Below are 25,333 nucleotides of genomic sequence, written 5' to 3'. Positions count from 1 at the left end.
CATTAATATTAGCATGTATTGACTTTTCTGTGTATGCGTGAACTGAACTCTGACATCCAAAGTGTGTATAAGTTAAAATATGTTGTACACATACAAATAAAATAAGCGATAATAAAAAATATTGTTTTTCCTATGTTCGCAGCTTGCAGACCAGGATTCTATAAAGCATTTGCTGGCAACACAAAATGTTCTAAATGTCCTCCACACAGTTTAACCTATATGGAAGCAACTTCTGTCTGTCAGTGTGAAAAGGGTTACTTTCGAGCTGAACAAGACCCACCTTCCATGGCATGTACCAGTAAGTCTGTCCATTTTTCATTTGAAAATCCTGTTTCCAACCCTTTTGGTCTTTTTATTCTAAAATAAAACAAAAAAAAGAGACTATACAAAATCCTATGCCATCTAGGCTATTTGTCTTTGATAATAGTCAAGGAAAAAGTTTCTGTCTTTCTTAGCATAATTGCTTTTCAGCTGCTTGCAAAGAATGTATTTATTCCTCAAAAATCACATTGATCACTGACATGCATATACCAACCTTGATTTGGAGGCCCTGCAAAGTTTTCCTAGGCATGATCTGTCCTTAGGAGGTTAAAGCAGTTTAAGGTTTTTTGAGGCTCTATAAGCAAAACTTCTGTTTTTTGTTTCAACCCTTGAACTTTTGAAGGCACATCAGTTTAGGACCATCAAGTTTGCTGTGTGTGGGAGCTTCAGTATGGAACTTTGAAAGTCATTGTGCTATCGTTATATAGAAAAGTTCGAGTTTTCCTTGACATTTGTCTTTAAAGGAAGATATTTTTGACTTTGTCCACATTTCACCTCTCACTTTCTAATTTTGGGGTTGGAACCAATAGAATATTAAATCTAAATGGGAAGGTCATTTTAATGCATGCACCAAGAATTTTAAATTATTTGTATTCTCCTATTATTAAAGTATCATAAATTATCTGTACACTATAAAAATTAAAGTGAATATATTAATGCATTGCTAAGGTATGCAAAAGTAAAGTGTCACCTCTTAGTTATAAAAGTCTTGTTAAGTACATCAATAAGATACAGTGAAAATTTGCCTTCTTGTTGATGATTTGGTGCCAAAATGTTGCTTATCTTATGTAATTCCATACTGGCAAAAGTGGATAGAAAATTATGTAATGCCACATATTCCTTAGAGACAGTGGAGGTGTTCCATTTATTTTAACTGATGCAGTTTATAGATTTGTATACACTACTACAGACTTATAAAATGTAAAATATTTTATAGAATACATTTAATAAAAATACAACACATTCATTAGTAGATGTAATTTTTGCTTTCTGACTCTTAAGTGCTGAGTGACTACTTTCTTCAAAAAATTGTAGCCTGAGAAATTGCTACCTGGATATTATTTTTTTCTAGTAATGTATTCTAAGTTTATAAGTAGGAAAAGCAAAATTCTAAATATAATTTCTCACCTAATTGTGGAAATAGTTTTGAACAGGAAAAGGTTTCTATTACTATTTATATGTAATCCTTTTTGCACAATTGCTGTATATTATTATATTATATTTTGGACAACATGCTCCAGCTTAGGTAGATGGTAGTGTTTCCAATGGCTACAGTTGTGCCAGGCAAGAATCCCTGAAAACCTACATCAGAAACTAAATGGACTTCCAAGGAGAGTGATAGAGAAGAATCTGCTCTTTTTATTTTCTTAGAAGGCCATAAATAGACGATTGACAAAATGAAGGAATAAATTGTTTCCCATCAATATAACCCTTCAATGAGGTGACAGAGTAGGTAGTTGATGAGGTTTAGTTCTTTGGAGTGAGAAACTATTAAGGAAATAAATATGGGATATAATAAGGTCTATGAACCTCAGTCATTGTTGAATCTGATATGTGTACTTATTAGCTTAACATTTTATGTTTCTCGGATTTTCTCTCTTTAAAAAAAACTTTTTTATGCTTGGTATTGTAAGTTATGTTTGCAGTTATGCTAGCCTGCTTTAACTGTGCCAAGTGGAAGCAGAGAGGTTTAATTCTGGTCATCGCTGAGCAGAGCTTTAGACAGGGAACAGCATGCTGTATTGCCATAGGGATTAAAAGAGAGAACTCCAAAGGAAGGTGAAAACTTTTGTCAGATCTCCCCTCATCCAGCCACAGGAAAATTCCCTCTCAAGGCTTCTCTCTGCTACTTCCTTGAGGACTTCTTTTCCTTGTTTTAGCAAAAACTTAGCATGGTGTGCTAGTAAGTTCACCATCTTTTAGAGTCAAATTATCTGAGTGTAAACCTTGGCTTTGGTACTTACTAGCTATGTAGCCTTGGGCAAATTATTTAACCCTTTAACCTCTGTTGCACCATTCTTAGTGTTAATAACAGTACCTACCTCATTCTGTTGTTATTTATAATGATTAAATAAGTTAGTATTTGAAAAGAGCTAAGAAGAATACCTGGCACATAGCAGCTGCTATATAATTGGTTGATACAGAAAGCTCTTCTCTCACAATTCATTTTGAAATAATATTTGATAAGTTAGTATTCAAGCTGTTAAATACTTTATGTTGATAGTATTATGCTGGACTCACAGCTTCCATCATCTACATTCCTACAAATTGAAAGAAATAATGTACTGAATTTGTAAGACCTTTTCACAAAATATATTAAGTCCTCTACCTCTATGCATACCTAAGTAAAGTTTTTTGAATTATACTCTGACTAGATGAGAGACCCTAGCAATTATTATAATATATGCAGAAAAAGCAAGGACCATAAACTCCAAAGCATCATACTTCCTAAAAATTGGAAGATTAGATTGTTAGGGAAGAAAAACCAGGAAAATGGCAAGCCAAGAGGTCATTGAACAGTTGGAGTTAAGAGGACCAAGGTAACTTCACCAAGATACAGAACTTTTGAGACCAAGGATCAAATAAGCAGTCAACCTTTCTGTTTTTCATTAACCATAAACAATAGCCAAATTCTAATAGATTTTTAATAGATGGAAGCTCCCTTAACTTCTAGATCATGTGTCTCTGAATAAGCCATTCTTTATCACCTTTATTCCAATAATATATTATCTAAAGGTCAGAATTTGTGTCAGGTAGACAGTCACATCACTTTCTGCTGTTTTTGACTTAGCATTTGAAGCTATGCTTTCAGAGAATCTTCCAGGCATTTAAAAGGAAGCTTTTTTTTTAAACTTGGTATCAGGGGCAGGGAGATTTTGAATGTTTGGGTTTAAAAGAAAATGGAGGACCAAAATATTGAAAATGACTAACTAAGACATTTGGCTAGTAAATGGCCTAGTAGGGAAAGAGCTCCTAGATAGGTATTGTATGTAATCATATGAGTGATTTGATTCTAGGACCTCAAGAGATCTTTCCCTGCTCCTTAGCACTGTCATCAAAACAGCAGCAACCCTTAAGTTTCTGGTACAACAAAGCATGTGACTTCACCATTAAGAGTTTTATAATTTCTTCGCATTTTCACTGTAGAGATAGGTGTTTTTTTAAATTTCATAATCTTGAGACATATAATATACATGATATAATCACATAAATATTTTCATTAAGATTTTATTTTTAGAGCAGTTTTAGGTTAAGAACAAAATTAAGAGAAAGTATAGAAATTTCCCATATACCTCCCTCCTCCCAACCCAGACATGCATAGCCTTCCCATTATCAACATCCTGCACCAGAATTGTACATTATATTTGATGAACCTGTATTAACACATCATAGTCACCCAAAGTCTATAGTTTACACTAGGGTTCACTATTGGTGTTGTACATTCTTTGGGTTTGGACAAATGTGTCATGACATGTATCAATCATAATAGTATCATACACAGGATTTTCAGTGTCCTAAAATCCTCTGGGCCTATATTCATCCTTTCCTCCTACCAACTCATGGCAACCACTTATTTTTGTGCTGTATCCATATATATATATATATATATGTTATATAATTTGAATCATATAGTAGAAGATTTCAGATTGGCTTCTTTCCCTTAGTAATATGCAGTTAGGATTCTTCCATGTCTTTTCAAGGCTGGATAGCTCATCTATTTTTAGTGCTGAATAATATTTTATTGTCTGGATATACCACAGTTTGTTTATCCATTTACCTATTAAAAGACAGCTTGATTATTTTCCAGTTTCAGCAATTATGAATAAACTGCTATAAACATGCATGTGCAGGTTTTTGGATGGCCGTAAGTTTTCACCTCCTTTGAGTAAATACCTAGCAGTGTGATTGCTGAATCATATGGTAAGAATATGTTTAATTCTGTAAGAAACCACCAAACCGTACTATTCTGCATTCCTACAGTAAATGAGAGTTCCTGTTGCTACACATCCTCATCAGCATTTAATGTTATCAGTGTTCTGGATTTTGGTTGTTTCTAATAGGTGTGTAGTGGTACATCATTGTTGTTTCAATTTGCATTTTCTTGATGGCGTGATGCGGGACATCTTTTCATATGCTTTTCATATGCTTATTTGCCATCAGTATATCTTCTTTGATGAGGTGTACACATAAAGATTTTTAGTTGTTTCAAATGGCTACGGTTTAAAAAAAAGGTGTCTCATAATCAAAGCTCATCCCTGAAATATTGGCTGTGGAGGGGTGATCAAATCCTTCCATCTATTGGGCTGGGCTATTATTGTTAACTTCCTCTTTTGATTTTTTGTTTCCACTATTCCTTTCTCACCACCTATAAGTGTACTCAAACTTCTATCATTAAATAATGTTCCCAGTCCAATAGTTTTTCCTCCCAAAACAAGTACCTTGAAAAAGCAGTCTTCATCGGCTATGGCTACTTCTTCACACACTTTTAATTTACTTTTTACTCTACTACATTCAGATTTTTGCTCTTCACTCTTCTGCAATCATGTTTTTCTTTGTGTGAACTGTGTGAGAAAATAAACTGTTTAAGAAAAATTCACCAATGATCTTATTTGCCGTATTGTGTTAGAAACATTTTTGTCTTGTTATTCATGACATTTAACTCTGTTGATCTCTTCCTTTTTCTTGAAACTATTTGTTCTCTTTTATTCTGAGACTTTGCAATCTCCCCTTTACCCACTTAATTTTCTGAACATCGTGTTTGTTACCATGGATAATTTCTCTTCTTTTGCTCACCTGTTAAATACTAATTTTTCTCATGCTTCTTTCTTAGCTTTCTTGTCTCATCACATGTTCTTAATCTCATGGCTTCAACTAGCACCTGTAAATAGATGATGCCTATATTTTTATCCATATCCCAATCTCCTCTCTTAAGGTCCAAAGTCACCTAGCCAACTCATTACGGGATCTGACAACCTGTGTGTCCCACAGAAACCTGCCCACATCTCAAATCTTGTATCATACCATACTCTCCTTGGTTACTAAACTCATGAACTTCCATGATGCTGTACTTGTTCTCATCCTTAATGCCAGCAGTTTCCTCTACTTGAAGTGCTCTCCCTTTAGGTCCTCTTATGGTTGTTTTCTTTTTGGCAGTCAGGCTCAAATGTCAATTCTTAGGACAGGCATTTCCTGATCACCTGTTCAAAAATAGAATCCCTCCCAGTTACTCTTTTTTGTATCATATATTTTATTTTTTATGCATTATGTCACTCTTTGAAAATATCTGATTTATTTTTACACTCATTTCCTTGTTTATTGTCATTCTACCCATAGTAGATTACAAGGGGATCATGAATGTTCTTTCTTTACTGTGTCTCCAGCACTAATAATAGCACCTGGCAAATACTAGGCACAAAATAAATATTCACAGAATGAATAAACTTATAATTTTAGCTCACCTACAAAAGTCAATTTTATTACTTCCTACCTCAGCCTGCTCATCCATCCCAGCTTGTTTCCTTATCCTGGTGAATCCTCATCTACCCATGCATCCAAGCAAGAAAGCTTAGAATCATTACCCCTGTCCCTACCCTTGACGTGTCCAAGTAGTCACAAGACTTGTCAGTTTTACTTCTTAGTATTCCTTCTGTCCATTCCTTCATATCAACTCCTGGTCCTTTCCTTTTTTGTTAAGGCCCTCAACTCTTTCTTGGGCTAATTTAATGATATTTTGGCAAGTCTCCTTCATTTAGTCTTCCATCCCTCCAAATATTCCAAACTATTAGAAAATATTATTTTTAAATGAAAACAAAACCTTGATCATATTACCACTTCTTCTGCATAACATCTTTCAAAGCCCAACACCTATTTGCCAAAATTGTAAGAGTCAATCCAAGAACATCCAAAGTCCAGCCCTGGCCTCTTTCTCCATCTCTAATTTTAACTATATTAGGATCTCTCAAACAGTCCTAATATCCAGTTATACCAGCAACATACTTGTAAGTTTGGATCGTCTTGATTTTTAAAACATTGTTTTAAAAATCAAAAATGAATGTTTTTAAAACATTCATTGTGCTTCTCTTACATGAACTGCAAAGTATATTAAAGAAATTAAGAATAAGAAATTTAAAATAAAATGCTGAAGTGTTTTCTCTATTAATCTACTTCATAAACTCTTAATTTTATTTCTCAGGTGACTCATTAATGTATGTTCTGTGCTTTAAAGGATGAGCCGTGGAGGACACTCCACAATATCATCTCTTGGTCAATTAGGGCTGCCTCTGAGAGCAGTTCAGAGCACAGGAGACTCTGCTGCCTGCCAAGAAGTCTGTTATCAAAATAACTGTCTAAGGCTTTTCTAGGCCAGAAGGGAAAAATGCTCACTAAGGTTGGAGAAACAAAGGACTATAGGAGTTACTAAGAAAGTACTTGTCAAGCAAGAAAGGCAGAGAGCATGAAAGGACTGAGAGAAATGAAGTGAGGGTCTAATATACAGATGCATAAAAAGTTAGACAAATGTAATTCCACAGTCATCGCATTTTCACTTTGATGTTTCTCGTGTTTAAATCAATAGGAGGATTTTTTTTTAGTTACTGAACAGGTGCTGGAAGATTAACACATTCAACGAACATTTGTGCTGCCTACTTAGAAAAGTTCAAAACATAAAATGCAAATCATATATATGGGTAATACCTTTGCACATCATTAAGGATTTCACTTTTCTTGGTCATCTAAATATGTAGTCAAGTACCTTGAGTAAAACGGTTTCTTCCAATTTCATTCTTAATACATAGGCAAATACCATGTCTTTTTATCTTTATATCTGGTATACAGTGACAGTGGTTGGAATGAAAGTGTAAAAGTTGAATTTATTTTTGCTCTAAGGTTAACATTGTAAAACATGGCTTCTTTATTTCTGGAATGATTGGCCATTTAAGAAAGTCATTATTCTCTCACTCTTACTTTGAATAGAGCAAATATTGTGTTGAGATGCATCAGGAAAGGTGTTCTTCCCCGTTTCATCTGCCCTACTCAGGTCCTCCACTCTGGGTGGGTATAGGATGCTCCTATACAGATACCCCTGCTCTACTTGCTATTTTTTCTTTTTTTGCCCCATCGCTTTCGTTTCACTTTCGCTTTCTCTTTCTCTTCCTCTTTCTCTCTCTCTCTCTCTCTCTCTCTCTCTCTCTCTCTCTCTCTCTCTCTCTCTCTCCCCCTCTCCCCTAAGCTTCTTGTGCATGGAAAAAAAAACATTCTGGTTCCTTGCTTTTCTGTCTCACAACTGAAAACACAAAAGCGCAGCTGATTGCTTAGGTGACTGATTGTAAACACAAGGTAGCAGCCACAATTTTACAGAAGCCAGAATGGGAGATACTGCATAAATGGATTTATTACCTTTAACAGGCTGTGTTATACTCTAGACTTGTTCTCATTATAGAAAATAACTCTAAATATTTACGTTATGTATGGCAGTGGTATATTTTTAAAATTAAAATGATCCTTATATTATAGGATAGATACCTGTATGTAATGAATCCCAGTTTCCCTAATACAGATCACTGATGTAAGATGTCACTTGAGCTTCATGGAGTTTCCTAAACATAAATACTTTAATTTTTATTTCAGGCAAGGTTCTTTTACCAAATTACCTGGGAGAGTTTCCTCCATAGGAAGCGATATTAAGTGGTTATTCTGCTGATGCTGAAGAATTGAATTACCACTTGCTACCAGGGCAAATCTGTTCTTGGCATCTACAGTTGGAACTCAGAGAGAATTGTCCCATTTAATATCATCTACTTGTACACAACAGACCACTTACCATGACTAATCCATAATTGGAAAAAGAACATTCATAATTATCCCTACAGTGCTATGCCTTTTGAGAAAGATTTATTAATTGGCTTTAATCTATTCATTTATTGCTTTGCTTTTCCCTCCCAAAATATGACAGTGCTTAGTCTCATCATATTTCTCTTATTTCTAATGAGTATTTAATTAAAAATAACTGACTCAGACACAGAAAGGGCTGTATGTAGGTGTGCAAGATTTTTTTCTTCGTGATATTTAGCAAAATTGGATGATTTTTTACTCAAGACGCCCAAGCGCAGGCTGCTCATGATTTCATTTGTGTTTTAGTGTGCTTTTATTATGAATGTGGTTTTGCCGTTTAACTCTTGACCTACAAAATTATAGCATATTTCTGTAGTTTTTAGAATTAGTTATTCTATGGGTTTATATTGAAGATTTTTTCTGCATCGATGAAAATAGTTGGTAACTGTTTTTTTGAATTTTTCCAAGGTAAAATTATGTCCACGCTCTATGGCATAGAAATTTGGAGCCACAAATGCTTATTTTTCAAGTTTTGAGTGTCTATGGAACTGTATTTTGAGAAGCTTTTATTCCTTCCCAATGAGATATGGGTGGCTGTCCATTTTGCTATGGGTTTTTATTAGTTAATACCAGTTTTCATAATATAAACATCCCCTTCCACTTCTTACATGATTTTCAAGTCACATGGTTCTCTCTTGAATCAATAACACTGGATTCTTGCAAAGATTATAACCTTGAACTCTCTGCTCTCCAATATTTTTCAAAATTTGCACTATGTGACAAATAATTCTTGTAGGGTTGCACAAAACTATGCATTCTATTCATCTTAGTTAAAGCACATGCCACCTTTGGATCAAGCTAGACCAGAATAGACCTGTATACAAGAATACATATATTTCAGTGCAATATGTACATTTGGTAAGCACCAGTCACCTTTTCTATAAAACGGGGATATAATTAACTACCTTACAGGTTTATTGTGATAATTGAATGAAATAAATCATGTGAAATATTAAGTACACTCCTTAGAACAAAAAAGTGCTAAAAAATTTTGGTTATATATTTTTGAATACATGCCTACAATGTATAAAAGTAGTCAGCTCTGCCTGAGGACAATGGGAAGGTGTCACAAAGGAGGTAAACACCTAAATCAGAACATGAAGGATGAGTAGGAATTTTCCACAGAGCAAAAAAAAGTAAGGGAACAGTATGTGCAAAGGCATTGAGATGCAGCAAAAGGGAGAAAGAGGGTAAGGGATGGGCCTAGTTATGAAGACAAATGTAGACGAGGTTGAGAGATTTAGATTTTATTCTGGAAGTGAATGGTATTTAGTCTATTAGATTTCTTTTTTTATTTTTGTTTCCTTTAACTATGAGTCTTAGAAATGAGGGAAAATGTAGCAAGAATTATCTAAGTCTTCATTCACGGTATTATGAAAACACTAATGGACAAGTCTTAATTTTAGACATCAATTTAGTTACTGAAGTAAGTACAATAATATTGAAATAGATGAGAATATGTAGAATTCAAAGGATTTGAAGTGCACATGTTTCTGTATCTTCAGCAGTATTTATCTTGAAGGTTTAATTTTAGTTACTCTTCCGTAAATATTTTTAAATGCTTTAAGGTAACATTATTAAAAGAAATCTGTTGTAGGAAGGCAATAAATTGCTCTCTAATTTGTGTGTTTTGAAAATTTGCATTTGACAGTACTCTCTAAGCAAAGCACTATAAAACATTTTCCTATTTATAGGATGAATACATTGTGACAGAAAATGTGATAGAAAAAAAAAATCTAAACATAAAAAGACCTAGGTATCATCCTACCACTAATACATTTCATGACCTTGACATAATTACAAAACTTTCCTGGGCCTCATTTCTTTATCTGAATAAATTGATTTAGTTCCTTCCCTGTGGTGAGCTTGAAGCCCCAGTTTTGTGATTATTCATCATCCATTTCCAAATACACAAACATTTTATGAACAAAACATTGATAGAGCACATAGTGGTTTAGATATGAATACAAAATTTTGTTTACAGGGCTCCTATTGAATACCTTTTTCAAAGATTATATAGGAAGGATATTAGATTAATAAATAATATAGATAAAGTTAGATAAAGTTAGATAAAGATAGATAAAGTTAAAATTGATAGTGATAGTGCAAAGAATGAAATGACTTTTAGAGTTTTAAATTATGTCTATATGCAGATCTGACAACTGATATTTTTAGTACATTATTAAAGTTTGGAGATGTACTTTTTCATTTATTCATGTAATTTACTCCTTTGCAAAATATTTGCCTAAACATCTCTAGATGATTTTATATATATATATTCTGATGTTCTCTTTGACATAGGTAAACATAGAACTATTTTTCTCTCATTTGTAAACTCAATGTAAATAATATGCTTTTTCTTAGGAAACTGTACTATAAAGTCTTGGTAGTCATTAAATTAACAAACACATTTTTAAAAAATATTTATTTATTTGGCTGTGCTGAATCTTAGTTGTGGCTTGTGGGATCTAGTTCCCTGACCAGGGATCAAACCCGGGCCCACTGCATTGGGAGCGTGGAGTCTTAGCCACACGACCACCAGGGAAGTCCCCAACAAACACACTTAAATTATTGCCAGGTAGTAAGTTAAGAACTGGAAAATATAGTTTAATAAAGTTTAATAGGCAATAGCCTTTAATGATTTTCAGTTATTTGGATCAAATTTTCATCGTTCTTAAGGTTAAAAAATGCATCTGTAAGCCACAATTATAGAGTTAATGGGTGAATGAATAGTCACTCTTCAGTTAATATGAAAAAGACCCCTGTTTATTTATGAGTTAATATATTTCTGCAATTATAAGCATAAAATATGAAATCTACAGCAAAGTATGTAGTAACTGAAATGTGACCCCTAAGTTTGCTCTCCTTCAGTGTCAACCTTTATTTAAAGGGTGTTCTGCAGAATGCTAGTATTCCTTCATATGCTTCTTAGAAAATAACATTCCATGAATAAACGTTTGGGAAATGTTGGATTCAACAAAGTGAAGCAAATTGTGTTTCTTTTGTTTCAGCGTCAATCTGCCAGAGGAATCTTAATTTGAGCACAGAACTCATTTTTTTTGTGGTATCTCATGGGACTAGAGATATTATGTATGATGTATTTTGGGAAATATAGTTCTGTTTAAAACATTTTCCATAAAGAAAAAATTTAAATTAAATTAAAAAAATTGGGGCTTCCCTGGTGGCGCAGTGGTTGGGAGTCCGCCTGCCGATGCAGGGGACACGGGTTCGTGCCCTGGTCCGGGAAGATCCCGCATGCCGTGGAGTGGCTGGGCCCGTGAGCCATGGCTGCTGAGCCTGCGTGTCCGGAGCCTCTGCTCCGCAACGGGAGAGGGCACAACAGTGAGAGGCCCGCGTACCGAAAGAAAAAATAAAATAAAATAAAATAAATTGTAGCTCACCTGGCCTCTGCTACTCTGAGAGGAAGATGGGGACTGCATGGCCAGATGCTCTTCTGGGGAGGGACAGGACCGCACTGCCACAAGCTTCTCATAAGTTTACTATTAGAGCACTATTTCTTTATTCTTTAAATGTATAAAGGGGAAATCTAAATTGAAGCCAAAAAAAAAAAAAAGAAGAAGAAGAAGAAGATTGAAAGTGTGTTTTTTTAATAGAAATAAAATTGTAGTTTTTATTTAAGTTTATTACATGATGGGCTAGAAAAACAGCTAGCTGCAAATTAGGATAATTGTCCTTTTCTTATGAGGTTGGTTTGGAGGGTGTAGTGTGGAGATAGCTTTTTTCTATGTGAAGTACGTGTTTCCTTTAAAGAAAAAAAAATCAACATAAGAAAATCCCTGAGAGTTTTCAGTACAGATGTCTCCAAAAGAGTTATTGCTGCCAAGATTTTTTTTCCTTGGGTGTCACATAATCTTTGTATAATTTATAAATGATAACAAAGCAGTCAGGCCACATTCATAAAAGCTTAGTGACACATAATTTAGTTGAATCTGAGGATTAGAATTAATTGTCTCTCTTTGTTCTAAGTTCTAAATCTTAGTAAATGATTCATGCATGTCATTACAGCTTAATATTTGCATGAAATCACAGTTTAGCTGGCATAATTTAACAGCAATTAAAAAGCTATTTAATTGTCATGCTAATTGGTCTGAGAGCCCTTGAGGAAGAAGGGTGTCTGCCGTTTTTATTTAAGTATCTCTAGGCGGACAGTCACATACTTGCAGACACCCATAAGATAAGTGATAACATTCTTCCTGTTCTTGGAAATGTAAGTGAATAATAATTCATGTTTTTCCATTATAAATAAGAGAAAAGAACAACAATATGAATATGTCATTCTGTAGGAAGACATTATTATGATAATGATAATGAATATTTATCTCCTAGCCATGAGTCTAGGTTGGAGGTAAAGAACTATGCCTATCCCTGTGCTCTAGTTTTTAATCCCTTCCATATTTTCCTTTCTGAAGGTAGACGTTTCTTAACTCTCTGGAACATGAAACGTACATATAGGTGTCTGAGTCCTACCCATTAGGTTGCTGATATCAGGATCCAGCAAAATGAAAAAGGAAAATGTAACACTTCTTAATATCTCAAAGCCAATACACAATCATATAGATTTAGGAGTGATGTTATGCTACTCTAACAGTATATAACAGATCTTGCTACTGAGTCCTCTGTACTCATTTAGACCATTCCCCACACTGCAGCCAGAATGCTGTTTTTGAAACACATCACTTCTGTAGATAGAATCTGTTAGTTTCTTCCTGTTAAGTATAGAAACATATTCAGACTCATTCCAATGAGCCAGCAGTCTGGCATTATCCAACCCCTTCCTGTTCCTTAAAACTCACTTCTTGCTTCCTCCTTCCGCATTCTAGCCACAGTGATCTTCTGACAGTTCCATGACTATTTTAAAATCTTTTTTGACTAAAGAGCCACACATCTTCTACCTCTAATATTCTTCCCACCCCTCTGAACATCTTCCACATCACCTATATTAGGCCTTCTCAGAATGTTTCTCAGGTTATTTCAGCTCCTTTCCTTTTGATTTCTGTAACTGCACTTACTATAATTTGAATTTTATTCTTCTGTTTGTGTGTGTGTATTTGTGTTTATCTAGCCATTCAGCTAAAATGTTAATAACAAGAAAGCAGAAATAACTTTTATCACATTCATGCTGTAAGCCCAAGGTCTAGCAGAATATCTGGCACACATAGTAGTCACTAAAAATATATATATTTAATGAATGAATGACCATATCTTGAAATCCAAAAGAAGCTTATATCAAAAATTGAATTTCTTTCTGTGGAGAGAATGTCACAGAGAATTCTTTCCCTCCTTCTAAGCAAATTTTCTTGATAGCAGCAATTTAAAGAACTGTTTAGATTTCTTAAAACTAAGCTTTTTAAAATGTGGTAGGAATGTTAATTAGTTATTTATACAATAAGTTATTTTTCAAAATATCTGTCATAAGCACAGTCTCTTACAGAAAGGATTCTGTGGTATTTCACAACATAGTACATAGCACAGTGCCAGGCACCGAGTAGACCTTCGGTTAATATTTGTTCAGTGAAAGATATGAAACTGAGGTTTGAAGGACTTGGATAAGTGTAAAAGATTATTGACACAATTTTAAGAAAAGGCTGGAATAGTTAAAGGGTATAAATACTCTATGCAGTGTGATCCGTATGGAAAAATAATGAGAAAAAAGAGAGCAGATGCTCATCCACCATCCATGAGAAACATGGTTTGTGCACTCTTGATGACAAATAAGAGGATTGTATGGGTCTCTTTATAAGCTTCTAAGGACACACTTACTTACGTTTAGTAAAGTTAATCTAAATAAAAGTCTAGGTACCATTTCTTATGTATACCCCCTTTTATCCCTTCCGTATAATGCTTTTGTCCCATGAAATTGGCAGGACCTAGTAAAAGCCTTTATGCTGCCTCCAGTTTCCCTTCCTCTTCCCCTTCTTCCAAACTGTCTGTCCACCCTGAGTTTATGGCCATTTATTCTCAGCCTGTGAGAAAAAGATTCTTAGAGAGATTGTCCAGAAAAATGAATGGGAGTTTTACTTATACATCAAGCATAGTTTGAGGACTGAAAGACTGAACACAGCATGTTTTATATATGCATGTTACTATTTTTTCAAAATTTTAAAATGATGATGTAATTATTAAGATGTATTTAAAACCATCACATAATTTAAAATAATGTTTTGTTATATATTTTCAGTCAACAAATTTAAAAAGTATAATTACTATCTTTTGGAGATCTGTGGCTTTTGATATTAAATATTGAAATTCATATACCAAAAGTTAAGATATAGACCATCTTCACCCCTAAGACTCCACTCTTACTAGACTAACTCAGATATTTTTAACCATATTTCTTTATGGTTTCCATCAGAAGAAAGAGCTCAAACTAATATAAAAGACAAGCAAGTGTTTATTGATGACATTTTCAAGTTAGCACCATAATTCATTGTCCTATACATGTACATTTGTTTTTTTAATTGCTTTCTCTAGGGCCACCTTCAGCTCCTAGGAATGTGGTTTTTAACATCAATGAAACGGCCCTTATTTTGGAATGGAGCCCACCAAGTGACACAGGAGGGAGAAAAGATCTCACATACAGTGTAATCTGTAAGAAATGTGGCTTAGACACCAGCCAGTGTGAGGACTGTGGTGGAGGACTCCGCTTCATCCCAAGACATACTGGCCTGATCAACAATTCCGTGATAGTACTTGACTTTGTGCCTCACGTGAATTACACCTTTGAAATAGAAGCCATGAATGGAGTTTCTGAGTTGAGTTTTTCTCCCAAGCCATTCACAGCTATTACAGTGACCACGAATCAAGATGGTAAGTTCCACTGTTGTTCTCTCAAAACTTATCTATAATTCCCTTTTGATGCTTAATATCCCTGGTGGACCTATATTCACTGAGGTGCAATTGTACACTCTATACATTACAGGGGTGATTTTCTGGTTGTTGTTCTTATTGTTTCCCAAGGTGCAGAAAGATATTTTTGATATTACTTCTTAGTAGTAATGGTCAATTAGATATAAAGCTTTTCTTTAATATCTATGCATTTATGTTTTTGATATAATCCTATACTAACATATCTTAAGAGCAAGTCCATATTACTTACCAACAAACATCAGACATAAATAAGATGTTGCTACATGAATTGAAATTCAGTTGCCGTACTTATGCAGCCATCTCTTTTCCATGTCAGATAAGCAAATAGTAAGAATTTATGCTAATTATAATTCATATCTATATTGTAAAAACAATGCAGCCAGCAAGCCTAACCATAATCCACTCCTAAAAGAAACAGCAAAAAATATCCAGAAATGTGTCTAAATGCTGCTGTTTAGGTGCAGTTTTGTGTAAAAAATAGTTAAACTGTCTTTTTTAAAAACTCCAATTGCCTTCAGCTAAATGGTCCCTTTTAACACTACAGGTTTTTACTGCAATGTAGTTAGGCATGAATAGGCCTATGATTTTTTTAAATATATATTCTCTTTAATTCCCCCCATAATGTAATTTATCACAAAGCATGATACAGGAAAAGCTTCAAAGATTTTAAAAACTCCCTTTGAGAAGCATTCATAAATTATGTTGATACAGAAGTGATTGTCTTATAGAAGAAAGTATTGTTTTATATGTTTTATACTATTCTTTTACACTATATTCGTTTGCTAGGTCTGCTATAACAAATGCCACAGACAAGGTGGTGTAAACAACAGAAATTTAATTTCTTATTGTTCTAGAGACCAGAAGTCCAAGATTAAGGTATCAGCAGAGTTGATTTCATTCTAAATCCTTTCTCCTTGGATTGTAGATATCCATTTTTCCCTGTGTCTTCATATGTTCTTTCCTATGTGCATGTCTCTGTCATAATCTCTTCTTGTAAGGATACTATCATGACAGATTAAATCCCACCCATATGACCTCATTTTACCTTAATTTCATCTTTAAGGGACCTATCTCCAAATCCAGTCACATGCTAAATTCAACATATGGATTTTAGGGGATGCAGTTCGGCCCATATCATGCATTAAGGCAGCTATGGTGATATTTAAAGTAGAAATATATATAAGATGTTGGAATACTATTCAGCAATAAAAAGGAACAAACTAGTGATACACACAACTTGGATAAACTTTAAGGGCACTATGCTGAGTGACAAAAACCAATCTCAGAAGGATACATACTGTATAATTCACTTACATAACATTCTTGAAATAACATAATTGTAGAGATGGAGAATAGATTCTTGGTGGACAAGGGTTAGGGCTTAGGGAGAGAGGGATTGGCTATGAAGGGGTAGCAGGAGGGAACCTTGCAGTAATAATATAGTTATGTATTTTGATTATGGTGGTAGTTACATGAAGTTAGATATGTGATAAATTGCAAAGAGCTACACGCACGACATGTGTGCATGCACACACACACGAGCTCTATGGATTTTCTCAACGTCAGTTTCCTGGTTTTGATGTTGCACTTTAGTTATTGCAAGTAGTTAGCATTGGGGGAGGCTGGGTAAAGGGTGTATGGGACCTTACCATACATTTTTTTTGCAAATATCTGTGAATCTATAATTATTGCAAAATAAAAAGTGAAAAAAAACACTGCTAAACCTATAAAGTATACAGGAAGAAAACTTAAATATTCTACTAAAAACATATTTGAAGTGGATGTGACTATTTTATTCAAAATAATATATATAAGTTCACTTTGCTGATAATCTTCAGAAATGCATCTAATAAATAAAGCAAAGCCAAATAATACTGTAGAATCACCATTTTTATATTTACTATATAATATTCCTCTTCATCGAGCAAGCTGCTCCACATCGTAGAATTTGCTTTATGATTGTTCAAAATGTAATTCTTGTTTTCTCTTTTTTTTCTTCTTTCCCATAGTGTCAACAAAATCTTGTCAGATGTGTCTTCAGCATAAAACAGATAGGGTCTTCTGTTTCTCTCTGCATTAGCAGATTATTTCTAAGCCTTTTTTCTGCCACTTGATTAAAAAAACTATAATCCAGTACAACTGTTCTAACTATAGGGTATAAGTAATTAAGTTTGGGAATAAAAACAATATATCACTTTAAATAAAATATATATGTAAATATGTTTCATAATTTCATACATTATACACATAGCAGTCTTTCAAGATTAGAAGAGAGTTCATTTAGGCTATTTTTCTAATTTAGCAGAAGGGCAGGATATGAACTATTTCCCACTTTGAAAATGAGAGAATTTATTAAAAGTGTATTGTTATAAGGACAGAAATTATACAAAGCATGAAACAAGATACAATATCCATATATTGAGGCTATGCATTCTGGTAGGGGACAGTATTATTAAATAATCCTCCCCAGTAAATTTATTTTTGAGAAGAATATTGAGAAACAATTATTGTTCATTTAATTCAGCTTTGTTTTAGTTATAAATTATAATGAAAAATCAAAATATATTTAAATTTTGTTTGAAAAGTACATCAAGGTCCTAAACTGAGCTAAAATATTGCCACATATATGCTTTATAAAATATTATGACCAGTCTTACACGTTTAAGCCACTTATCTCCATGTCATAATTTTGAGAGGCACCAAGAAGGTCTTCTCTTCTTGTGTCTGAAATTCTGATGTTAGAAAATCATACTTTTAAAAATGCAGATATTCCAGTCAAGGGTAACATTATGAAATAATTCAATCTGTGCATGTATCCATTACTCTCTTCATATCAGAAGGGGTCAGATCCTAGTGTTGGGTAAAAGGAGCTTATAGAAACTGGAGTGTCCCAGAACTAGACTTGAGCTGTCATCATTGTGTGCCAGCTTTAATAAGATAACACTGTTACTGTTGCAGATAGAGGGAGGGATTTGCCATCATTCCACTTGGGTATCTTTGGAAATTCTCTTTGAAGTGACTCAAGAGGCACTGTCCAAAGTTACAGGGTAACACATTACAATTTTGTTGGACTGAGGGGACCACAGTAAATTATTTGTCTCATTATCTGTAGGTTACATATCGTTGTTTTCACACTAAAATAGAAAAGTGATATGAGCTATTAATAAGCCTTTAATTTATTCAACACATGTATAGTGGTGAGCGAGCTTTTGTGAATGTTACACCCTGGTGGGGAGGCAGATAACAAATAATTTGACAAATACATAATTAGTACTGTGATAAGTCCCACCAAGGAGAAGCTCAGGGTGCTCTGAGAGCATGTATTATTCAGGTCTAGAGAATAAGGGCTGGTTTTCCTGAGGAAGCAGTATTAAATTAAGTTCTGTTCTGAGAGATGAGTAGAATATGAGTAGGCCACGTGAAGCCAGGAGAAGGTAAAGAATGCTGAGTAGAAAGAACCAAGCAAAGGTTGAGCAACTGAGGGATTAGGCCCTGATGACTAATGGACCCAAGAACATCTAACAAGTTGATATATTGCAGAGGTACAACAGGATTTGGGGAAGGACCTGAAGATTTAACTAACATTTGGAGAAATGAGTTGGTGTCTGCAAAATAGCCAAGACAAGTTAGGGGAACAACCATTTAGCAGAAGATGCTGATATATCATCAGGGCCAGAGGTAGGGAAAAAGAAAATCAGCAGAATAATAATATTGTACATGAGGCAACCTCGTACAAATAGGAAATAAAATAATAGAGACTGAAAAATATAGACAGTTGCATTAATTATGATTTTACTATTCTGTGCACAGCGTGGAACGTGAGGATAAAGAGGAAGTTTGCGTCAAATTACCTTTTCTTTCATGTAGTTGATTATATGTATATGTCTTTTCTCATACTTAAGAAATATTAAGGAAACCCCATTAAACAACCTTGACTTAATTGTTTGCTGTCTGCTTACAATTACAGAAATGTGAAAAAAAAAAAAAGAAATTTCCAAATCACTTAGACCCACTTAGCTGTAGTTAGGAAAAACATTCCTTGATTATCCTGATTCTAGTTGGATAAATAAGATTATAGATTTAAGACTGACTCTCATAATTAGAAATCTTTGCAATAAACCTTAATTAACTGACTTCTGCAATCCCTAAAAGCTTTTTTGCAACCTTCTATTTTGATAGTTTATTTAAATGGTCTTTAAAGGTGGTTCATTTAGAGAACAAAACAAGAAAGCAACACCTAGAAAACATTTTATTTTAATCCTCAGTGCATGATAGAAAAACTAAGCTGTGTAGTTTAGTAAAAGGAATTATTCAGGTCATAGACAGGAAAGGAAAATGTTAATCATGGATAGCCTGAAACAAATTGTGTTTGTAGATATCCTGACATGTGCAAAAACCTTTAGGGACCATGTTCAAAGTGAAAGACATGCTAAGTTACAAACCAATTCTGCTGATATTTACTAAAGGGTCTTTAAAGCAGTTATTGTCAGAAGCAGTTTGTCCAGTCCTTCAGCTTCCTAAAATATATATTCAACACTCCTGTCTCTGCCAATGGGTGACTATTCTGTATAGGTCTTGCTTTAGGCTTACATTTTGATTGCAGATTTCATATATTTGCTCAGGTAGCAATAATTAATTGAACTGACATTGAAAATAGATTTAAATCAACAAAAGTCTCCATATATTTATAAACTTGAGATGTCTATTTGATTTACAGTTCACTGCATTCTGAAAATACAGTCTATTTCAAATAGCAACCTTTTGCATGTTACTAGAGTAGGTAATTAGGGACATTATAAACATTCATTCATCTTTATATCTGTATTTTAATTTATTTCATGTCTGGATATTCCTCATAATCCTCACTGTGTTTTGAAAATTCTTGACAGTGTTTTGAAAATTCTTGACAGTGGATATTCTTTTTTCTAAAATCTGTGCAAGTCTACTCAAAGTATAAAAGTTTTAAATGCTTACTAAAAATATACTGAATATAAGCCAGTGGCATTATAAGTTAAAGAAAAAAAGCAATAACCGTAATTGAAGCTAAGAGTGATGCTATACTGTTTGTATTTTACATATTTCTTAAACATAAGAAAATTATATATTCAAAAGCCACAGACACTTTATACTGAAGGATAAAATTTTCCTATCTTCTAGGAAAAGTGTTTTTCTTCTGAAAAGTACACTGAATATTTTATGTAGGGAAGATAATTGAAATGTCAGTCTAGTTAATCACAACTAAATAACTTTATGGTCCAGCCAAATATTAAATTATGATAGAGTCTGGATGATTGTAAACTTTGTGTTTAGTCCTGGGAAACATCAAATTACTCCCAAGTTTAGTGTCTTTTTGTGGCATGCAACTTTTGAGTAAACGAATGGTATAGAAAAGGCTCTTGACCTTAGCAATGAGTTTCCTGAAGTTGGTAAATGGCTCAGCTCTTAGTCAAGAAGTGTAGAAATTGAACTGTTCCCAATCACTTGTGTACAATAACCTACATGGTTCTCTCTCACTGGATCATAATCATATTTTTAATAGTTGCTTTTCTGACCAATGTGAAAGTTTCTTGAGAACAAGGATGTTGTGTTATTTGACTGAACATATCCTCAACCTACATTGACTATAACCTAATAAATCTCTGTTAACTGCATTAACAGATATTGGAGATGGTTTCAGTTAATCTTTCATTCATTAATTTATTTCATTCATTCAAAAATATTTATTGAATGTTTACTATCTGACAGAAACTGTTCAGTGTGCTAGAGATATAACAATAAAGAAGTACAAACCGTTAATAGTGTCCCTTCGTTCAGGACATTATATTTTAGTGTCAAGAAGTGATATGTCCCATGAAGAAAAACTAAACACAGTAAGAGGTTTGGAAGTGGTGGGGAAGGGGCATTTTGCATAGGAAAACCAAAAACACCTCTTTTGATATAACACCTGAGCGGATCATGAATTGAAGAGAAAATCCTGTGAATATATAAAAGAGTATTCCAGGCAGTGGGAATTAAAAGGGCAAAGCCTTAAATTTAACCAGGAATTTGTCTAGAAATTAACTGGAAAGTATTATTGCACATGTATTCTTTAGCATGTACTAAATTTCATGCTCACTAAGTCCTGTGGTGCTGTTCTTATAGAATTTTTAATAAAAGATTTTAATCAACACTAAACCATCCTTTAATAGCAATCAAGGGGATTTTTTTGGTGATTGTACATTGCTAGAAAAATATGTTTAATCCTAAACTTGATTTTAAGCAGTTGGCTTTTAGAGTCATCAGCTGTTTCTCTGAGAAATTCTCATTTGTGCATTTTTCAGGAAAGGTGACAAAGTGTTTTCTTTAGCATAAAGTAATAAGATCTTATTGCTATTTTGATGCCTCCACTACCACATTAACAATTTTAATGGCATTTCTCCATATAACTTGAAAAATTAGTAATAGAGATTGTTTAGTAAAATATTTTAAATCCTATAAAAATAAATCTGGTTAGCAGTGAAGATAAATGCATATGATCACATTTTGCATAATCTATGACTGTCATGATGTAAGGTTCTACTTTATGTCTGTCTAGCACATTGATCGCTCATTTTCAATGCAATTCTTTGTTTTGAAAATGGGCGCCAATTTAATTTCCTTAACTAAACTCTGCCTGCATAACTTGACTGATTTGGATAACTGGATTATTGGATTCAAATGTGGTTGCTCTTAAAAACTAGGTTTTCATTTTGGGGGGATGTTTTCTAAAAGTCCCTTTTACTTCAAAGTAAATATTAATAAAGATTTTTTTTGAATAATGTGAGAATAAAACTAAAAGATTTTCAAGGTTGATATATTATTCTAATTATTATTTAAAATGTGAAATGTCTTCATAAATAGTTTGTAAAGATTGAAAACTAATTGCTGACCTTTTAATCAGACTGAAATTCCATATAGCATCTTTAGATTAAGTAGCTTTTTTTCCTTCCATGTATTCCTCAGCACTTTTCTATTTGGTTTGGATTCTAAAACAGTTCCAGCTACATAATTTGTGGTACCCAGTGAAAAATGAAACTGCAGGACCCTTTGTTCAAAAAACAGAAAAAAAAGGGCCGTTAAAGGTACTAACATATAGAGTCTTTTCCTTCTGCAATTTCTGCCTCTCAACTTGTCATGGTGCTTTTTTAATTGCCATTTAATGTCCTTCTAAGTAAAGTAAAAGTAAATTTCAAATTATTAGCATAAACTTTACCATTCCTCTTTAATTGCTCAATGCTACTTTTAAATGTAAATATAAGAGCATTTAACTCATTTGTGAAATCATCGAAATCACAGTTCTTTTCCTAGAGTCCTGCACCACTCCCTATCCCCAGTACCCAAGGTTATCTCAAGCAGACCAGAGCAGACAAATGTAAGACAGACTCAGAAAGTTTGGAAAGAGGAAGAGAGGGTGTCCCCAGGCACTGATCTAGTCGAGAGGCCCTCCCTCTGCACAGGGATACTTGTAGGGTGATTGAGGAAACCTCCAGGTTCCCAGGGCTTCCAAACCCACAGTGGAAGGGAAAACCCTAAGGGTCTTTGAATCTCCTTCCCAGAAACTATTGGCTACCTGCATGGAGTGGATGAGAAGCTTGCCCCCACTAAAATGTGGCCTCTGCAGAACAGAGACAGCCAACACACACACACACACACACACACACACACACACACACACACACTCACTCACTCACTCACTCACTCACTCACTCACTCACTCACTCACTCCTCTACACTCCACTCTCCAGTGCTAGAGAGCCCTACCTAGACCCTTTTGTGCACATGCCCAGATCCCCACTAGAGACAGGAGACAACCCAGAAATGTGGTCCTCCCTCCTCAGAAGTTAACAAAGTCACTTAACCCAGGTGGAGAATGGCAGCAATCCGTGGGCAGTGCAGGGATTGGAAGACTGCTTGGCAGAGAGCAGGGGGGAAGACAGGGAAACACACCCCCAGGAATGTGGGGAGGGTGGGTGGCCAGAAGCTGGACCTTGCCTAGAGCCGGGGCTTCAAGCTCCCAATGCACACTCCATTGTCCCATCAGACTTCACTTACAAAACATGAGTTAAAGATAAAATTATTAAGAATTTCAAGATGGGGCTTCCCTGGTGGCGCAGTGGTTGAGAGTCCGCCTGCCGATGCAGGGGACACGGGTTCGTGCCCCGGTCTGGGAAGATCCCGCATGCCGCGGAGCGGCTGGGCCCATGAGCCATGGCTGCTGGGCCTGCGCGTCCGAAGCCTGTGCTCCGCAATGGGGGAGGCGCCTCCACAGCAGTGAGAGGCCCGTGTACCGCAAAAAAAAAAAAAAAAGAATTTCAAGATGGCATTAGATGATCATTAAACCCTAAACAGGTTCAGGGAGCCATGCAACTGTGGTAGGCACACACTCTTGAAATCGGTCCTGAAAACGTTTTACAAAATAGTGATGTCGTTGTTTTTCCCATTTACCTCTATGTGTTAGTCAGCAAACAACTATAGTCAGTAACTATGATGTGCAAAGTACTGTGCTGTATGCCATGTAGTGAAAAATAGATGCATGTTTGAGTGTTTGAGACATGGTGTCTACTACAGAGCAGTCAACAGTCTTTCATTCTTTAAGATTCTTTAGAACTTAGCTAAATAAAGAAAGACTAATTAAACGTATAATATCTGATTCAATACGCATTTGCAAGAAATGAGTGCCTGAAATATTACTTAGTACACAAGTCCTTAAAATATGTATAAAGTAATAAATGATTAAATAGTGATATGGCAGGTGGTGAATGTTGACATTTCACTTTTCTGTTTTTATGAAAGAGAGACTAGTTGTTTGGCCACGTATTTATTCTGTTATACAGTGAGCAAAGCTTTTAGTAATAAAAGATTAAAAACAAAATAAAATGAAAGGTAGTTTCATAATTTGCCTAATGCTCTTCTAATTATTTTGCAATTTTAATAGACCTAAGGGTAGATTTCATAGCTATTGATACCTTTGTTCTCTGCTCTATATTGTTGTATTGAGTCATTTCCAAGGTGTACCCTGAGATAAAAGTGTTTTTTTCCTCAAAATAATTATGACATGACTCATTGAATTATTTGTATTCATCCTTTCAAATTGTTATCCAGCTTACATATTTCTTAAGTAATCTCTCATTAAAGCAAATAAATAATATTCCAAGGGTGATAAATATATCTATAATATATGAATAGAAATGTACTTTTCATTCCATTTTGTTTTGTCTTTAAAAAGCTTATTTTACTCGTTTGCTGAATCACTAAATCTCTAAGATATGATTACCTTTTACTTTATAATGCCTGTGTGAATTGATGTCCTCTGTTTTTGACTTCCTATTTCAAGGCTGTTTTATATAAATAGTGAATGATTGACTACTTTCTATGAGTTTTAGATTATATATATTTTTAAAAATTTTTATTTGTCTATTTATTTATTTTGGCTGCTTTGGGTCTTCGTTGCTGTGTGCGGGCTTTCTCTAGTTGCGTTGAATGGGGGCTACTCTTCAGTTGTGGTGCACGGGCTTCTCATTGCGGTGGCTTCTCTCGTTGCGGAGCACGAGCTCTAGGCGCATGGGCTTTAGTTGTTGTGTCACGCAGGCTCAGTAGTTGTGGCTCGCGGACTCTAGAGCACAGGCTCAGTAGTTGTGGCACATGGACTTATTTGCTCCGTGGCATTGGGATCTTCCCGGACCAGGGCTCGATCCGTATTCCCTGCATTGGTAGGCAGATTCTTAACCACTGTGCCACCAGGGAAGTCCTTAGATTATATTTTGATAAGTTTTTTTGATAGTTATGTCCTATCTCATAATTTTATGTTTTTATTACTTTTTATAAAGATAAATGTTGGTTAGTTGTAGATATCAATTGCACATTTAGATTTCTAGAAATTGAGAATAGGTTCCTCATTCTATTTTTATGAGAATAAATATTTCATGTGCTGACAGTTTTGAATATTTAAAATGTTCAACTGCTGTCTTTATTTAGCTGTTTTATCCAAAATGTGAGATACTTGTATTAAGAGCAGAACAATTAAACTCTATTTGAAGTTCTACTTAATTATATATTTAAATTTAAAGATAACTGACATGGAAAATTATGTCCTAAAAAAAACTGTTTTCCAACATCTGAATTTTATTAACCTAACTGCTGCCAGTTCATATTAGTTTTATACTTATAAGGTGACAATTTTCATATGCCTTAAAGGACCTCAAGAGAATGTAGACTT

At 34.5% G+C, this 25,333-nt stretch overlaps 1 protein-coding gene across 4 annotated transcripts in view; it reads left to right on the top strand.

Moving 5' to 3' along the window:
- EPHA6 (EPH receptor A6) overlaps positions 1-25,333 on the top strand; it is a gene marked incomplete at its 5' end in the record, with an annotated part of 858,058 nt that overhangs the window by 347,625 nt on the left and 485,100 nt on the right. For all 4 annotated transcript variants that reach the window (XM_082654547.1, XM_082654545.1, XM_082654546.1 and 1 more), the window contains 2 exons: positions 143-298; positions 14,704-15,039. In XM_082654547.1, the coding sequence (XP_082510673.1) occupies positions 143-298; positions 14,704-15,039 (492 nt within the window). The remainder of the gene's footprint in view (positions 1-142; positions 299-14,703; positions 15,040-25,333) is intronic.

Source organism: Grampus griseus (assembly GCF_964374135.1).
Source record: "Grampus griseus genome assembly, chromosome: 5".
NCBI lineage: Eukaryota > Metazoa > Chordata > Mammalia > Artiodactyla > Delphinidae > Grampus > Grampus griseus.
The sequence above is the reverse complement of the archived record's forward strand: the minus strand, read 5'-3'. Positions and strand labels throughout refer to the sequence as shown.